This window comes from Oncorhynchus mykiss, chromosome 1, assembly GCF_013265735.2.
Source record: "Oncorhynchus mykiss isolate Arlee chromosome 1, USDA_OmykA_1.1, whole genome shotgun sequence".
Taxonomy (NCBI): Eukaryota; Metazoa; Chordata; class Actinopteri; order Salmoniformes; family Salmonidae; genus Oncorhynchus; species Oncorhynchus mykiss.
In genome coordinates this window covers 85,314,224-85,331,035 of record NC_048565.1, presented here as the reverse complement: position 1 = coordinate 85,331,035, position 16,812 = coordinate 85,314,224, and the positions used below count along the sequence as shown (strand labels likewise).

The 16,812-nt window shown below is 43.6% G+C and overlaps 1 protein-coding gene across 1 annotated transcript in view; it reads right to left on the bottom strand.

The window, feature by feature from the left end:
* Nucleotides 1-16,812, bottom strand: part of LOC110513561 (collagen alpha-1(IX) chain-like) — a 47,151-nt gene that overhangs the window by 20,389 nt on the left and 9,950 nt on the right. The window contains exons 6-25 of the mRNA XM_036989982.1: nucleotides 16,114-16,318; nucleotides 15,720-15,940; nucleotides 15,045-15,107; nucleotides 14,747-14,782; nucleotides 14,559-14,621; nucleotides 11,732-11,785; nucleotides 10,029-10,064; nucleotides 9,771-9,794; nucleotides 9,468-9,521; nucleotides 8,329-8,382; nucleotides 5,894-5,929; nucleotides 5,740-5,796; nucleotides 5,361-5,414; nucleotides 3,195-3,248; nucleotides 1,435-1,488; nucleotides 1,300-1,353; nucleotides 1,070-1,123; nucleotides 878-931; nucleotides 624-677; nucleotides 310-363 (exon numbers count right to left, since the gene is read on the bottom strand). Of these exons, the coding sequence (XP_036845877.1) occupies nucleotides 310-363; nucleotides 624-677; nucleotides 878-931; nucleotides 1,070-1,123; nucleotides 1,300-1,353; nucleotides 1,435-1,488; nucleotides 3,195-3,248; nucleotides 5,361-5,414; nucleotides 5,740-5,796; nucleotides 5,894-5,929; nucleotides 8,329-8,382; nucleotides 9,468-9,521; nucleotides 9,771-9,794; nucleotides 10,029-10,064; nucleotides 11,732-11,785; nucleotides 14,559-14,621; nucleotides 14,747-14,782; nucleotides 15,045-15,107; nucleotides 15,720-15,940; nucleotides 16,114-16,318 (1,335 nt within the window). The remainder of the gene's footprint in view (nucleotides 1-309; nucleotides 364-623; nucleotides 678-877; nucleotides 932-1,069; nucleotides 1,124-1,299; nucleotides 1,354-1,434; nucleotides 1,489-3,194; nucleotides 3,249-5,360; nucleotides 5,415-5,739; nucleotides 5,797-5,893; nucleotides 5,930-8,328; nucleotides 8,383-9,467; nucleotides 9,522-9,770; nucleotides 9,795-10,028; nucleotides 10,065-11,731; nucleotides 11,786-14,558; nucleotides 14,622-14,746; nucleotides 14,783-15,044; nucleotides 15,108-15,719; nucleotides 15,941-16,113; nucleotides 16,319-16,812) is intronic.

The following is a 16,812-nucleotide window of genomic DNA, read 5'->3' as shown; positions in this document are numbered from 1 at the left end:
ACAACATTGTCAATCAAAATCAATCTACAGTAACAAGAATTATCATGTAAATACCTAGAATACATCTGACCAAACCACTCATGCATTTGTTATCAATTTCAAAGAAGTTGTTGAAAACATGAAAATCTCAAATGTTTGTAAAACAAAAGAACCTACACAATGGTGGTTGTCAATCAGAAACAATTATCTCATGTTATTATTATTATTATGTTATTTCACATCAGGATTAGAATACGGGAGGCTGAGGAGGATTACACAGGCGCAACCAATCAGAACACCTGTTAGTGTGAGGTCAAAGGTCATACTTACAGGAAGTCCCTGAAGCCCCACCTCCCCTGGAGACCCAGCCTTGCCAATGGTGCCCTGTGGAGAAAGAGAGTTATGTGAGTTAAGATGAACTTTTGACATCACAGTTGTAATCTTAACTTGATTTGACAACTCCTGCTGATTCCTCCGTTCAAACAGTATGAATCCCATTTTATAGTAGACTTTTCAGAATGCTGTGATCTCCATTGCCAAGCCAATAGAAATCGCTGCAGAAAATAATCACTGTAGACCTATGAGAGGGCACAGCAAAACTAGAACGATGCATCTAAACATCTTACAGTAGATCCTGTCCATACCTTTCCACCTGGCAATCCAGGAATACCTTCACGGCCATCTACTCCTGACAAACCCTAGACATGAAAAAAGAACCACGACAATTATTCCATGACAAGTGTTAATGTTCCAAGAAGGTTCTATGGTTCTATGAATGGTTCTGTGGCTTAAACGATTCTAAGAGTCTATGAATACACAACAGACAGGATATGCTTACATTTTGCACCACCAAGACTGATTGTTTAAGCTGTGATACAATAGTCACAGTAATACTTACACCCTTTCCCTTGGGCCCAGGAAGACCTGTGATTCCTCTTCCACCTTGAGATCCCTAGATAACAACACAATAGGATAAGGAACCAATCAGGGCATCAGCATTACACCATCACCACCACCCCAGACAGTGACTAAAGACAAGAATCAACCATGTGAAACCATGGTAGGTGTATTTTTTTACTCTGAAACCCACCTCATCACCTTTAGGACCAGACTCGCCCATCACGCCCCTCTGGCCTTGGTCACCCTAACAAGAGACAGCATCAACATATTGTAAGACAAAACCTTTTTACAGATGTTTAATCAGGTCCTTCATTGAGAACACAACACAGTGCCGTATTCCTGAAACACTCACCTTTCCAGAGGTCTAACATTAGTGAAATCATAATGAACAGGAGAAGGGGATTATGGGAGAATACTTACAGTGGCTCCTTCAACACCCTGGGGACCTGGATCTCCATCATGTCCTCGTGCTCCCTGTCACAACACCAGGGGTATATTAGCATTAAGATGACAGAGAGGGTGGAAATACAATTAACTTCAAAGAGTGACTCTTACCAGTCCACCTTTGGGCCCCATCATTCCAGTGGAGCCTCTGATTCCCTGAGGACCCTGGAATCACACAACAGCAGAAAGACAAACTGTCACTAACTGTCACCATAGACAGTCTGTTCTATTATCACTACTGTCTGTTATATTATCACTACAGACAGTCTGTTCTATTATCACTATAGACAGTCTGTTCTATTATCACTATAGACAGTCTGTTATATTATCACTACTGTCTGTTATATTATCACTACAGACAGTCTGTTCTATTATCACTATAGACAGTCTGTCATATTATCACTACTGTCTGTTATATTATCACTACTGTCTGTTATATTATCACTACAGACAGTCTGTTATATTATCACTACAGACAGTCTGTTCTATTATCACTATAGACAATCTGTCATATTATCACTACTGTCTGTTATATTATCACTACAGACAGTCTGTTATATTATCACTACAGACAGTCTGTTCTATTATCACTATAGACAGTCTGTCATATTATCACTACTGTCTGTTATATTATCACTACAGACAACCTGTTATAGTATCACTACAGACAGTCTGTTATATTATCACTACAGACAGTCTGTTCTATCATCACTACAGACAGTCTGTTATATTATCACTACAGACAGTCTGTTATATTATCACTACAGACAGTCTGTTATATTATCACTACAGACAGTCTGTTATACTATCACTACAGACAGTCTGTTATATTATCACTACAGACAGTCTGTTATATCATCACTACAGACAGTCTGTTATATTATCACTACAGACAACCTGTTATATTATCACTACAGACAGTCTGTTATATCATCACTACTGTCTGTTATATTATCACTACAGACAGTCTGTTCTATTATCACTATAGACAGTCTGTCATATTATCACTACTGTCTGTTATATTATCACTACTGTCTGTTATATTATCACTACAGACAGTCTGTTATATTATCACTACAGACAGTCTGTTCTATTATCACTATAGACAATCTGTCATATTATCACTACTGTCTGTTATATTATCACTACAGACAGTCTGTTATATTATCACTACAGACAGTCTGTTCTATTATCACTATAGACAGTCTGTCATATTATCACTACTGTCTGTTATATTATCACTACAGACAACCTGTTATAGTATCACTACAGACAGTCTGTTATATTATCACTACAGACAGTCTGTTATATCATCACTACAGACAGTCTGTTATATTATCACTACAGACAACCTGTTATATTATCACTACAGACAGTCTGTTATATCATCACTACAGACAGTCTGTTATATTATCACTACAGACAGTCTGTTATATTATCGCTACAGACGGTCTGTTATATTATCACTACAGACAGTCTGTTATATTATCACTACAGACGGTCTGTTATATTATCACTACAGACAGTCTGTTATATTATCACTACAGACAGTCTGTTATATTATCGCTACAGACGGTCTGTTATATTATCACTACAGACAGTCTGTTATATTATCACTACAGACAGTCTGTTATATTATCACTACAGACAGTCTGTTATATTATCGCTACAGACGGTCTGTTATATTATCACTACAGACAGTCTGTTATATTATCACTACAGACAGTCTGTTATATTATCACTACAGACAGTCTGTTATATTATCACTACAGACGGTCTGTTATATTATCACTACAGACAGTCTGTTATATTATCACTACAGACAGTCTGTTATATTATCTGTTAAAGGTAGGTTAATGAGAGTATCAAACCGTTGGGCCCTGGGATCCGAGGTCCCCTGTGGTTCCCTGGTCACCCTCTTCACCCTAGAGAGAGAGAGAGGTAACATGCAGACATCAGTAAGATGAACAGCTGCGTATGACAGAGACATTAAAACATAAGTAGGTACATTTATAGGAGGATAGAAAGATGGATTTCAAATGTAAGCTGTTTCAAAACAACTTTAATGGCCGCAAAACAACTCCCATGGACTTTAAATCAATGTTCCTACAGCCTCGTTGACTCAGATACATGACACACGTTTCAATGAAATTGACTCTACCGCTGATCACATTGCCAAAGGTGTGTGTGCTGTCAGCTGTCAGAGACTACACGCTTTGACTTGTGAGTGAAAAGCCTGCATGTTCTACACCAGACACCCTTCAATAGAGCCACTAAGCAAGGCTGAATTCTATACATGGAGAAAGTCATTTACAGTCCATATGGATACATGGAGTCTTGAATCCAGACAGACAGACAGTGAATGGAGTTATAGGCCACTAGGTGATGAAGTGACTTGGGTATAGAACTGAACTTATTTCCTTATATATGGATGTATGGAACCATTACAGGGCTGAGTGTGGCTGTGTTAGCATGGCATTCCACATCAACCATAACCCCTGCATCACTAACATGGGTTGCGTCCCAAATCACACCCTAATCCCTATAAAGTGCTCTACTTTTGACCAGGGCCCATAGGGCTGTGTTCATAAGTAGAGCACTATGTAGGGAATGAGGTGTCATTGGGGACGCAGCCATGGAAATAGATTACTTTCAGGCAACATATCACTCACAGCCTTTCTAAATGCAATGAGGCAAAAATATGAAAAAGTGTGAGGTTTATGTTGTGCAGAGATCCTATAGCAGATAGAGATCCTATAGCCATGGAAATATATTACTTTCAGGCAACATATCACTCACAGCCTTTCTAAATGCAATGAGGCAAAAATATGAAAAAGTGTGAGGTTTATGTTGTGCAGAGATCCTATAGCATGTAGAAATCCTATAGCATGTAGAGATCCTATAGCAGGTAGAGATCCTATAGCAGGTAGAGATCCTATAGCATGTAGAGATCCTATAGCAGGTAGAGATCCTATAGCAGGTAGAGATCCTATAGCATGTAGAGATCCTATAGCAGGTAGAGATCCTATAGCAGGTAGAGATCCTATAGCATGTAGAGATCCTATAGCAGGTAGAGATCCTATAGCAGGTAGAGATCCTATAGCAGGCAGAGATCCTATGGCATGTAGAGATCCTATAGCATGTAGAGATCCTATAGCAGGTAGAGATCCTATAGCATGTAGAGATCCTATAGCAGGCAGAGATCCTATAGCAGGTAGAGATCCTATAGCAGGTAGAGATCCTATAGCAGGTAGAGATCCTATAGCAGGTAGAGATCGTATAGCAGGCAGAGATCATATAGCAGGCAGAGATCCTATAGCAGGTAGAGATCCTATAGCAGGTAGAGATCCTGACTGCATCGATATCAGGCCCTGACCGCATGGATCACAGGCCCTGAACGCATGGATCTCAGGCCCTGACCACATGGATCACAGGCCCTGACCGCATGGATCTCAGGCCCTGACCACATGGATCACAGGCCCTGACCGCATGGATCTCAGGCCCGACCACATGGATCACAGGCCCTGACCGCATGGATCACAGGCCCTGACCGCATGGATCACAGGCCCTGACCGCATGGATCACAGGCCCTGACCACATGGATCACAGGCCCTGACTAGATGGATCTCATGCCCTGACCACATGGATCACAGGCCCTGACCGCATGGATCTCAGGCCCGACCACATGGATCACAGGCCCTGACCACATGGATCTCAGGCCCTGACCACATGGATCACAGGCCCTGACCATGCTGGACGCATACTGACAGCTAAGAAGTAGCCGTGAGAGTATTTCTTGTAATGTCTAATCTGAATATCTTGGTCAGTCAAGATGTAAAGCTGATCTCATGACGCATCACATGAAGCAATGAGACCAGAGGAGCTACAAAGCTCCAAGCTTATTTTATGTCATGGAAATATCTGATCTGGTCTGGTTTTCCAAGAAACAGACTAAACCTAGTTCTGGACCAAGTCATTTTAATGCCGTGTAGGTTTTTGTTCAGTTCTCTGAATGTGTCTAAAAGGTAAGCCCTTACCTTGTGCCCTTGTTTCCCAGGCTCTCCTCCTTCCCCTTTTACTCCTTTGTGACCCTAGAAAACAGAGGAACATGAAGCTTAAACACCCTCCCCAATCTCTATCACATATCACTGTTAGACTATCATTATACTAACTGTGAAGACAATAGAATAGATTTAAACCAATGACTTCTGTGAGGCTGTAGGTTGAAGCAGCTATGGTTACCATTAGCACAATATATGATACCTTATGAGACCAAGCTATCAATACACCACTGGTTATGTTCCAATGCCCTTCCTAGCACACCACTGAGAACGTTTATCCATTACATAACTTCATATGATACACTAGTGAGGGCATGCACTCTCCTTGGCCCCTGACCCTTGACCCTTGACTCACCTTCATGCCAGGGAGGCCGGGATGACCAGGTGTCCCAGGTGGACAGGCACCAGGGCACTAGACAGCAGCAGGATAAATCAACAGGGTCAGATTATGACTCATACGTGTAATGCCAGGCACTGAGTTGTGTGAACTTGAACGAACAAAGTCTTACCAGCTCGGCACTCAAATCCTGCATCCCTGCTGCACCCTGAAAAACACATAATTTTGAGAATTGTTAATCAGTTGATTAGGAAGAGTAGATGACTGTTCAACGTGACACACAAACAGCTCACGACATTCTCTGGATGTGCTTGTCAACGTATCATCAACTAGGGACGATACACAGGGACAGTGATCCACAGATGTATTACTCACTCTAGGCCCTACTGATCCACAGATGTACTATTCACAGATGTACTACTCACTCTCGGCCCTACTGATCCACAGATGTACTACTCACTCTAGGCCCTACTGATCCACAGATGTACTACTCACTCTAGGCCCTGCTGATCCACAGATGTACTATTCACAGATGTACTACTCACTCTCGGCACTACTGATCCAAAGATGTACTACTCACTCTAGGCCCTACTGATCCACAGATGTATTACTCACTCTAGGCCCTACTGATCCACAGATGTACTACTCACTCTAGGCTGTACTGATCCACAGATGTACTATCCACAGATGTACTACTCACTCTAGGCCCTACTGATCCACAGATGTACTACTCATTCTAGTCCCTGCTGATCCACAGATGTATTACTCACTCTCGGCCCTACTGATCCACAGATGTACTATCCACAGATGTACTACCCACTCTAGGCCCTACTGATCCACAGATGTACTACTCACTCTAGGCCCTACTGATCCACAGATGTACTACTCATTCTAGGCCCTGCTGATCCACAGATGTATTACTCACTCTAGGCCCTACTGATCCACAGATGTACTACTTACTCTAGGCCCTGCTGATCCACAGATGTACTACTCACTCTAGGCCCTGCTGATCCACAGATGTATTACTCACTCTAGGCCCTACTGATCCACAGATGTACTACTCATTCTAGGCCCTGCTGATCCACAGATGTATTACTCACTCTAGGCCCTACTGATCCACAGATGTATTACTCACTCTAGGCCCTACTGATCCACAGATGTACTACTTACTCTAGGCCCTGCTGATCCACAGATGTACTACTCACTCTAGGCCCTGCTGATCCACAGATGTACTACTCACTCTAGGCCCTGCTGATCCACAGATGTACTACTCACTCTCGGCCCTACTGATCCACAGATGTACTACTCACTCTCGGCCCTGATGATCCACAGATGTACTACTCGCTCTAGGCCCTACTGATCCACAGATGTACTACTCACTCTAGGCCCTACTGATCCACAGATGTACTACTCACTCTAGGCCCTACTGATCCACAGATGTACTACTCCCTCTCGGCCCTACTGATCCACAGATGTACTACTCACTCTCGGCCCTACTGATCCACAGATGTACTACTCGCTCTAGGCCCTACTGATCCACAGATGTACTACTCACTCTCGGCCCCTACTGATCCACAGATGTACTACTCACTCTAGGCCCTACTGATCCACAGATGTACTACTCACTCTAGGCCCTGCTGATCCACAGATGTACTACTCACTCTAGGCCCTACTGATCCACAGATGTACTACTCACTCTAGGCCCTACTGATCCACAGATGTACTACTCGCTCTAGGCCCTACTGATCCACAGATGTACTACTCACTCTAGGCCCTACTGATCCACAGATGTACTACTCACTCTCGGCCCTACTGATCCACAGATGTACTACTCCCTCTAGGCCCTACTGATCCACAGATGTACTACTCACTCTAGGCCCTACTGATCCACAGATGTATTACTCACTCTCGGCCCTACTGATCCACAGATGTACTACTCCCTCTCGGCTCTACTGATCCACAGATGTACTACTCACTCTCGGCCCTACTGATCCACAGATGTACTACTCACTCTCGGCCCTACTGATCCACAGATGTACTACTCCCTCTCGGCTCTACTGATCCACAGATGTACTACTCACTCTAGGCCCTACTGATCCACAGATGTACTACTCACTCTAGGCCCTACTGATCCACAGATGTACTACTCACTCTAGGCCCTACTGATCCACAGATGTACTACTCACTCTCGGCCCCTACTGATCCACAGATGTACTACTCACTCTAGGCCCTGCTGATCCACAGATGTACTACTCGCTCTAGGCCCTGCTGATCCACAGATGTACTACTCACTCTCGGCCCTACTGATCCACAGATGTACTACTCCCTCTCGGCTCTACTGATCCACAGATGTACTACTCCCTCTCGGCTCTACTGATCCACAGATGTACTACTCACTCTAGGCTCTACTGATCCACAGATGTACTACTCGCTCTAGGCCCTGCTGATCCACAGATGTACTACTCACTCTCGGCCCTACTGATCCACAGATGTACTACTCCCTCTCGGCTCTACTGATCCACAGATGTACTACTCCCTCTCGGCCCTACTGATCCACAGATGTACTACTCACTCTCGGCCCTGCTGATCCACAGATGTACTACTCACTCTCGGCCCTGCTGATCCACCGGGTCCTGTTGGTCCTCTGACTCCCATAGCACCCTGTGGTAACGGACATAGAAAGCAGATCAAACAAACATGGTCCATTTTCATTCACCTTTTGATTGACGTTCCTGACAGAGGAGGTACTGTACATCACAGGAAGTTGGTGGCACCTTATTTGGGGAGGACGAGCTGGAGCGGTATTAGTGGAACGGTATCAAATACATCAAACACGTGGTTTCCAATGTTTTCCAGGCGTTTGATGCCATTCCATTCGCTCCGTTCCAGACGTTATTATGAGGCATCCTCCCCTCAGCAGCCTCTTATGCTGTACATCCAATCAGCCATAATTGGCCCTAAGACTCCAGCTCCCAAACTATCTACATGCAGTGCTTGAAGAGGACTGAAATAGGAGCTGGTACTCAGGATTTTAGGGTCCAGTACTGTTTATTTTCACCTGGCGGATATCAAGCAGGAGAAAAGCACCGGTCTGTTCCGGCCCAATTCATGCTCTGTCCGCATAGAGAATCATTGTGTCCTGAGGATCTATATGTCCTGATATCATTAGGTGATGAGGATCGTTAGGTGATGAGGATTGTTATGTGATGAGGAGTGTGAGGTGATGAGGATCGTGAGGTGATAAGGATCGTTAGGTGATGAGGATCGTTAGGTGATGAGGAGTGTGAGGTGATGAGGATCGTTAGGTGATGAGGATCGTTAGGTCATGAGGAGTGTGAGGTGAGGTGATGAGGATCGTTATGTGATGAGGATCGTTATGTGATGAGGAGTGTGAGGTGATGAGGATCGTTAGGTCATGAGGAGTGTGAGGTGATGAGGATCGTTAGGTGATGAGGAACTTTAGGTCATGAGGATCGTTAGGTGATGAGGATCGTTAGGTGATGAGGATCGTTAGGTCATGAGGATCGTTAGGTCATGAGGATCGTTAGGTGATGAGGATCGTTAGGTGATGAGGATCGTTAGGTGATGAGGATCGTTAGGTCATGAGGATCGTTAGGTGATGAGGATCGTTAGGTGATGAGGATCGTTAGGTCATGAGGATCATTAAGGCAAGAGGATTGTTAGGTAATGAGAATCGTTAGTTGATGAGGATCGTTAGGTTATGAGGGTCTGTAACTGATACTCACAGGGGGTCCACCTTTGCCCAAATCACCTGGAAGTCCTCCTGGCCCCGGGGGTCCCTGTTCAGAGAAACACGTATTAATTCACTGAAAATTATGACTTGTACTAATTTATCATATACTTTTTTTTGTTGTTGCATTTTTCATAGTTTTGAAAGTTTTTCAACAAAATGTCTTCCCAATGCATCAAAGGTATCTTACCATGGCTAATGTGAACGTTTTCAGACATTTTGCTAGATACTGTACTATAAAGATGTAATACATGTGTCATGTGTGAATGTTTAATTAATAATACTGTAAAATACTTACAGGGGGTCCATCATCTCCAACGCCCTATGGAGGAAAACAGAAGCACCAGACGAGTCAATGACATAAGATACTACAGCATCTTTATAGGCTCTATGAAGGCTCTATGAAGGCTCTATGAAGGCTTAATTAATAAGCCTTAGAAGCTACGTTTCATGTGATGTGAGAAAGCTGAATGCTCTATAGCTGGGCCCTCTGAGTCTTCAGTGTGGACTGATTCCACTAATGAATGAGTGGTTCATAGAGAATAATGTAACTCACAGCTAGTCCACGAGGTCCTGGTTTCCCGGGTTCACCCTGAAACAAAGTTTCATGTCAGTTTGAAAACACAGTGAACATGAGACAACAGTAAAGAGAATATCTAATATATACTGTGAGTTAATCATCCCCCATCCAGCACCCAAAGCAAACTATGCATGTAGAAGACATACAAGTATTTTCTCCATGAAGACATGTTTTTAGCTTGTCATGTAAACACAAACAGAATTCAGTATCCTTTCCTATTTCTACCAGGACCACAGACACATACTAAAGATCTAAGATGCTTTGGATAAAAGCCTCTGTTGCATGTATTCACACGACTTGTATTCTTATACTGTAATAGTCTAGCGACTGTTCCAAATCCTTAGACATTGTCAAACACACACCAAACACACACTAAACACACACCAAACACACACTAAACACACACTAAACACACACTAAACACACACCAAACACACACCAAACACACACTAAACACACACCAAACACACACTAAACACACACCAAACACACACTAAACACACACCAAACACACACTAAACACACACTAAACACACACCAAACACACACCAAACACACACCAAACACACACTAAACACACAGCAAACATACATCAAACACACACTAAACACACAACAAACACACACCAAACACACACAATACACACACCAAACACACACCAAACACACACTAAACACACACCAAACACACACCAAACACACACCAACTAAATTTTGCCGGTGTTTGGTTCCTGTGCTGTAATATTCTCCACAATTTATTTTCCTTCTTAGACAAATGAAGCCATCTGAGTAAAATCATTAACTAGAGACTCAACAAACTATGTATGTGTAAAACATCAAAAGTATTTCTCCATAAAGACATGCTTTCATCTCATCAGAAACACAGACCAACAGGATCCTACTCCGTATCCTTTCATCTCATCAGAAACACAGACCAACAGGATCCTACTCCATATCCTTTTGCCACTTCCACCAAATATACTGGACAATTTCCTTCTCAGAGAAATGAAGCCGTCTGAGTAATTACTTAACTAGAGACTTCACAGACTGAATTAACATTCTTTCAGTTTAATCCTGTGACTGAGAACCTGAGCCAGGCAGGGTGCACTTGGCCCAGCAAATGTTCCCCCAAGGCTTGGGTCCTGTTCATTATGCACCAAAATGAAGAAAAAAATTTGGGAGGGACTTAGTGAACTCGTCCAATAAGAAACTCTAATTTTGTTCTCCGTTGCAAAACGTTTTTAAAATGTTTTCCTTGCTTTTCCTAATGAACACGACTATGATGCTTGGGCCTGGTTCCCCACGGAGATTACCCAGAACTCTGGCAGGGAGGGATCAGGGATCAGGGATTAAAGCTCATTTGTCATGAGGAATTGCTTTACGCGTTGTAATTGTAATTCCTGCTGTCTTGCCTGCCAACACAGTGGGCGAATGGACGGTCAGCAGCTTGGCGCAGTCACCCGGCTGAGAGTTACCCTGGTCCCAGATCTGATTGTACTGTCTGGTATGACAATGACCAAAGGAATTGACAAGACAGCACCAACACATCTGGGACCAGACTGTCTGGTGTGACAATGACCAAAGGAATTGACAAGACAGCACCAACACACCTGGGACCAGACTGTCTGAGAGTCTATGAAGCAGAAACATTAAAGGGCTCATTAGTGATTAGTTACTCACTTTCTGTCCAAGGGGACCATCGGGACCTTCGTCTCCAGTAGGACCAGTCAAACCCTGCAGAGACAGGAAGAGAGGAGCGAGAGACCAGGCTTCACTAATCCATCACAACAAAGACAGAAATGTTGTCCAACGTCAGTAGGAGATCAGCTGTACGCTAGAAAACCATAAGAGTTAGTTACCTTTTCATACGCGATCATAACAAAGTACCTTTCTCTAAGAAATGTTTTTGCAACTTTACCAACTTTAAGGTGTGCTTTAAGTCATCCTAATCTCATAATAATTCCAGCTGTATACGTACATGATGTCACAAAAAAGTTGCGTATGTCACACAGCTAATGGAGTGGGAGGAGCTCAGAAGTAGGCGTGTGTACGTGGGCAGGACTAAACGATGCCCCACCCACAATGAATGAATCGGTAAATGCTGTGCATTAGCAGAAACAGGTATCCAGTACTTTTCAGCACAGCTTGACAGAATGGCAAAGCTGTGAAATACATGCAGTTTTCCATTCTCTGACTTATGTTGGCATTTTCAAAATAGTTTCAACAAATGCTTCCTTGGATTATATTGATTTAAGATAGATCATGTTTAGTTGGAATAGATGATGGCATCTAGTCTGGAATAGGAATCATCTCCACAGACACCACGGTCAGGACACTACAGAGACATCTCTCTGAGACAGTTACTGGGAGAGTGGTTAACCCTAACCCACATTCCTCTGGTCCAACTCAAACAAGCCCCATTGACAGGTACCATTCCACAGCAGCCTGAGGATCCAACTGGGACTGGAGACACCCACAGCACAAACACTGCTGGGTCCTGTTTCACTAAGGCTTTACGGGCGTGAGAAAAAATATTGTGTCCCATTCAGAGGGTGAATGGGCAAGATAAAATATTTAAGTTCCCTTTGAACGGGGTCTGGTAGTAGGTGCCAGGCGCACCGGTTTATGTCAAGAACTGCAACGCTGCTGGCTTTGACACTCTCAACAGTTTCCTGTGTGTATCAACAATGGTCCACCACCCAAAGGACATCCAGCCAACTTGACACAACTGTGGGAAGCATTGGCGTCAACCCTGTGGAACGCTTTGGACATCTTGTAGAGTCCATGCCCTGACAAATTGAGGCAGTACTGGCAAAAGTACTAGGAATATTAGGTGTTCCTAGTGTTTGATATCTCATCCGTATGCCTTTGTTCACCCTCTATAAACCTACTACAGTCACTTTGTGAACCTACAGCAGAAGTGTGACTGAAATGCAAACTGCGTACAAAGTGATACATGGATCATGTACACTTAACAGTATGCTTTAGGATATCAGTACAAACTAATATCCTACGAGTGTTTTCCTAACCCTCTTCTCTCCCTCCAATTTGGATGGAAGCTACAGTTAATTAAGTGCAGGCCTTCCTTCTCTCTGCCTGAACAAAGAGACTGTTGTGTTACAAAGGAAACTGTCAGATTCTTAGCCTTTTCTTTGCTCCCGAGTGGCGCAGCGGTCTGAGGCACTGCATCTCAATGCTAGAGGCATCTCTACAGACACCCTGGTTCAGCGGTCTGAGGCACTGCATCTCAGTGCTAGAGGCATCTCTACAGACACCCTGGTTCAGCGGTCTGAGGCACTGCATCTCAGTGCTAGAGGCATCTCTACAGACACCCTGGTTCAGCAGTCTGAGGCACTGCATCTCAGTGCTAGAGGCATCTCTACAGACACCCTGGTTCAGCGGTCTGAGACACTGCATCTCAGTGTTAGAGGCATCTCTACAGACTCCCTGGTGCAGCGGTCTGAGACACTGCATCTCAGTGCTAGAGGCATCTCTACAGACTCCCTGGTTCAGCGGTCTGAGGCACTGCATCTCAGTGTTAGAGGCATCACTACAGACACCCTGGTTCAGCGGTCTGAGACACTGCATCTCAGTGCTAGAGGCATCTCTACAGACTCCCTGGTTCAGCGGTCTGAGACACTGAATCTCAGTGCTAGAGGCATCTCTACAGACTCCCTGGTTCAGCGGTCTGAGACACTGCATCTCAGTGTTAGAGGCATCTCTACAGACACCCTGGTGCAGCGGTCTGAGACACTGCATCTCAGTGCTAGAGGCATCTCTACAGACACCCTGGTGCAGCGGTCTGAGACACTGCATCTCAGTGCTAGAGGCATCTCTACAGACTCCCTGGTTCAGCAGTCTGAGGCACTGCATCTCAGTGCTAGAGGCATCTCTACAGACACCCTGGTGCAGCGGTCTGAGACACTGCATCTCAGTGCTAGAGGCATCTCTACAGACTCCCTGGTTCAGCAGTCTGAGGCACTGCATCTCAGTGCTAGAGGCATCTCTACAGACTCCCTGGTTCAGCGGTCTGAGACACTGCATCTCAGTGCTAGAGGCATCTCTACAGACTCCCTGGTTCAGCAGTCTGAGGCACTGCATCTCAGTGCTAGAGGCATCACTACAGACACCCTGGTTCAGCAGTCTGAGACACTGCATCTCAGTGCTAGAGGCATCACTACAGACACCCTGGTTCAGCGGTCTGAGGCACTGCATCTCAGTGCTAGAGGCATCTCTACAGACACCCTGGTTGATTGATTGGCGCCTCTCTTAGGTAAAGAAGTGGTCATTACCACTTGATGAAGCAAGATAATAATTTTAAGGGTAGAAGGTGCACATATTGAGAAGTTCCACCCCCTAGCAAATGTACTGCTGCTATAACCTGAGTATGACAGTCATCATGACTAGTTCACTATTGCTATCATCAAAGATGACAAAAAAGGCGCCAATGACGACAAACAGGAAATTGAAGGCAAAAAGGATGAATGATTTGAAACAGGATACTCACATCAGCCCCGGGCACACCTGGCAACCCGGCTGAGCCTAGTTTACCTGCATCTCCATCAGGACCCTAACAACACAACCACAATAGAAAGCAGAACAACATACTGACAGTCAAATACATCAGAATTACTAGATGATAATGACATAGTATTGTGTTAACAATAAAATATGTAATAAAAAGTGTATAATTACAGCAGGGCCATCCTCTCCGTCGTCTCCCCTCTCACCCTGAAATAAAAAAAGGCCTACATGTGAAATGCATAGATAAATATATAAACATATATCTATATATATTCACAAATGTATACATATGTGTTTATACATAATTGGTCTAATTCCAACTCTTCAGCATGCAGCTGGTTATGTTTGTGAAAAAGGGTTGTGCTCGCCCACCATTCAAATCACATAAACGCATAATTATGAACATGAGTTGTGATAATGCTCTTTATCATTTGGAAGATAATTCAAGTTAATAGAGGAGAGAACTTACAGCGACACCATCAATTCCTGGGACACCTGCGGGTCCTGGAGGGCCGACGGGGCCCGAGGCCCTCTGGACAAAGAGACGGTCAAACAACGCAATCAGCTATGGATATTATTGCTATACATAATGAACATACATCTGTATGGGACATACTGTATGTCTGAAAATGAAGCAGAAGTCTCCGTTAGGCTTAGCCAAAAATAATTAATTCAAGGAACAACAGGTGCATAACCACCACAGCAAAGCAAACATAAGACACCAACACAACTGAAGCAAATACCCTTTGTTCTGAGAAATGGGTTGAATCCATGTGATAGTAGCTACCCACTGGGCAGACATCAATTCAACATCTATTACATTTAGGTTCCAACATCATTTCATTGAAATGATGTGGAAACAGCGTTGATTCAACCAGTGTGTACCCAGTGAGTACACTATGTAAATAAATACTGTATGCTCAGTCACAGTCACCCAGCTACAAAAATGAAATTATCATCCTTTGATTTGTTTCAGTCTTTCTTATAGAACAAATTCTCTTGCATGAGTAGACCAACTAGAATCTGGACATTCTGCTAGTTGATTCCACAACAATAAATCCATGAGAATAACATAATGTAGATACACTCACCTGAAGTACTATTTCGTCAACCTGAAAACAGAGGTACACAGAGAAGGACTTACCTGTGTGGAGCAAATAAGGACAATCTGCACCAAAAGTACCCAAAAAAGTTGCCCGTGAGCCATGGTCTCTCCTGCTCTTCCCTCTCCCGGACAGCAAGAACGGGTAAAAATGTTTTCCTTTTTCTTGGATGAGTTGGGTTGACGGACCCCGACAAAAAAAGTCACCCGGCTGAATCCGTTTCTACCAACTGAACCGCCAGAGGTACCATAGGCATCAAAGCCTTATGCATATTCATGACCTGCTTAGTTATAGGAAGTGATTGGCAGAATTCACGGACTGCGCCCGAACAGACTGGGAGGGTTTATTATGGGTGCAGAGGGCAAATGGAAAATGGAAAATAATTGCGGGCGATTTAAATGGCTTGTGATTTATTGGCTTGGGATTTAATTGTTCATCTTTCATGTTGTTTATTTACAATGGTTGCCTGGACTAGATAATACCAGCCTCTGTACTGGCTATTTTGATAATTAAGTCTGATAATTTGACCGTGGTTGCAGTCTGTTTTGTCAATGGTTCTTACCGACGTCCTGGCTGGTAGGTCATTGCAGGTCTGTGGTCGCCCCACATCACAATCAATGTGCATCGATTGGAGTTCAAACTGAAAAAGACATACAATAATAATAATCACTCGGACATAAGTCACATTCACAACCTATAAATATTATAATTGGCAAAATAGTGATAGTTAAATCATTAGGTATCGTCACCAATCCTCAATCGGCTAAATCATCATGTAGGCCTAGTCCTCACATCACATCACATGCTTGATTCTCAACTAATCATACTAATTTGACCCTAGCAGTAAGATAACTACTGATTGTAATGTTATTAATTTAAATCATTAGGTATCGTCACCAATCCTCAATCGGCTAAATCATCATGTAGGCCTAGTCCTCACATCACATCACATGCTTGATTCTCAACTAATCATACTAATTTGACCCTAGCAGTAAGATAACTACTGATTGTAATGTTATTAATATCTCTTTACTGTGACCACGAATAGAGTGAACCTGCCTGATGATAAATATATTTGTTTAAAGACATCCCAAACCACTTGGACAATTATTATCAAAGGGCAATTAAGCGCGA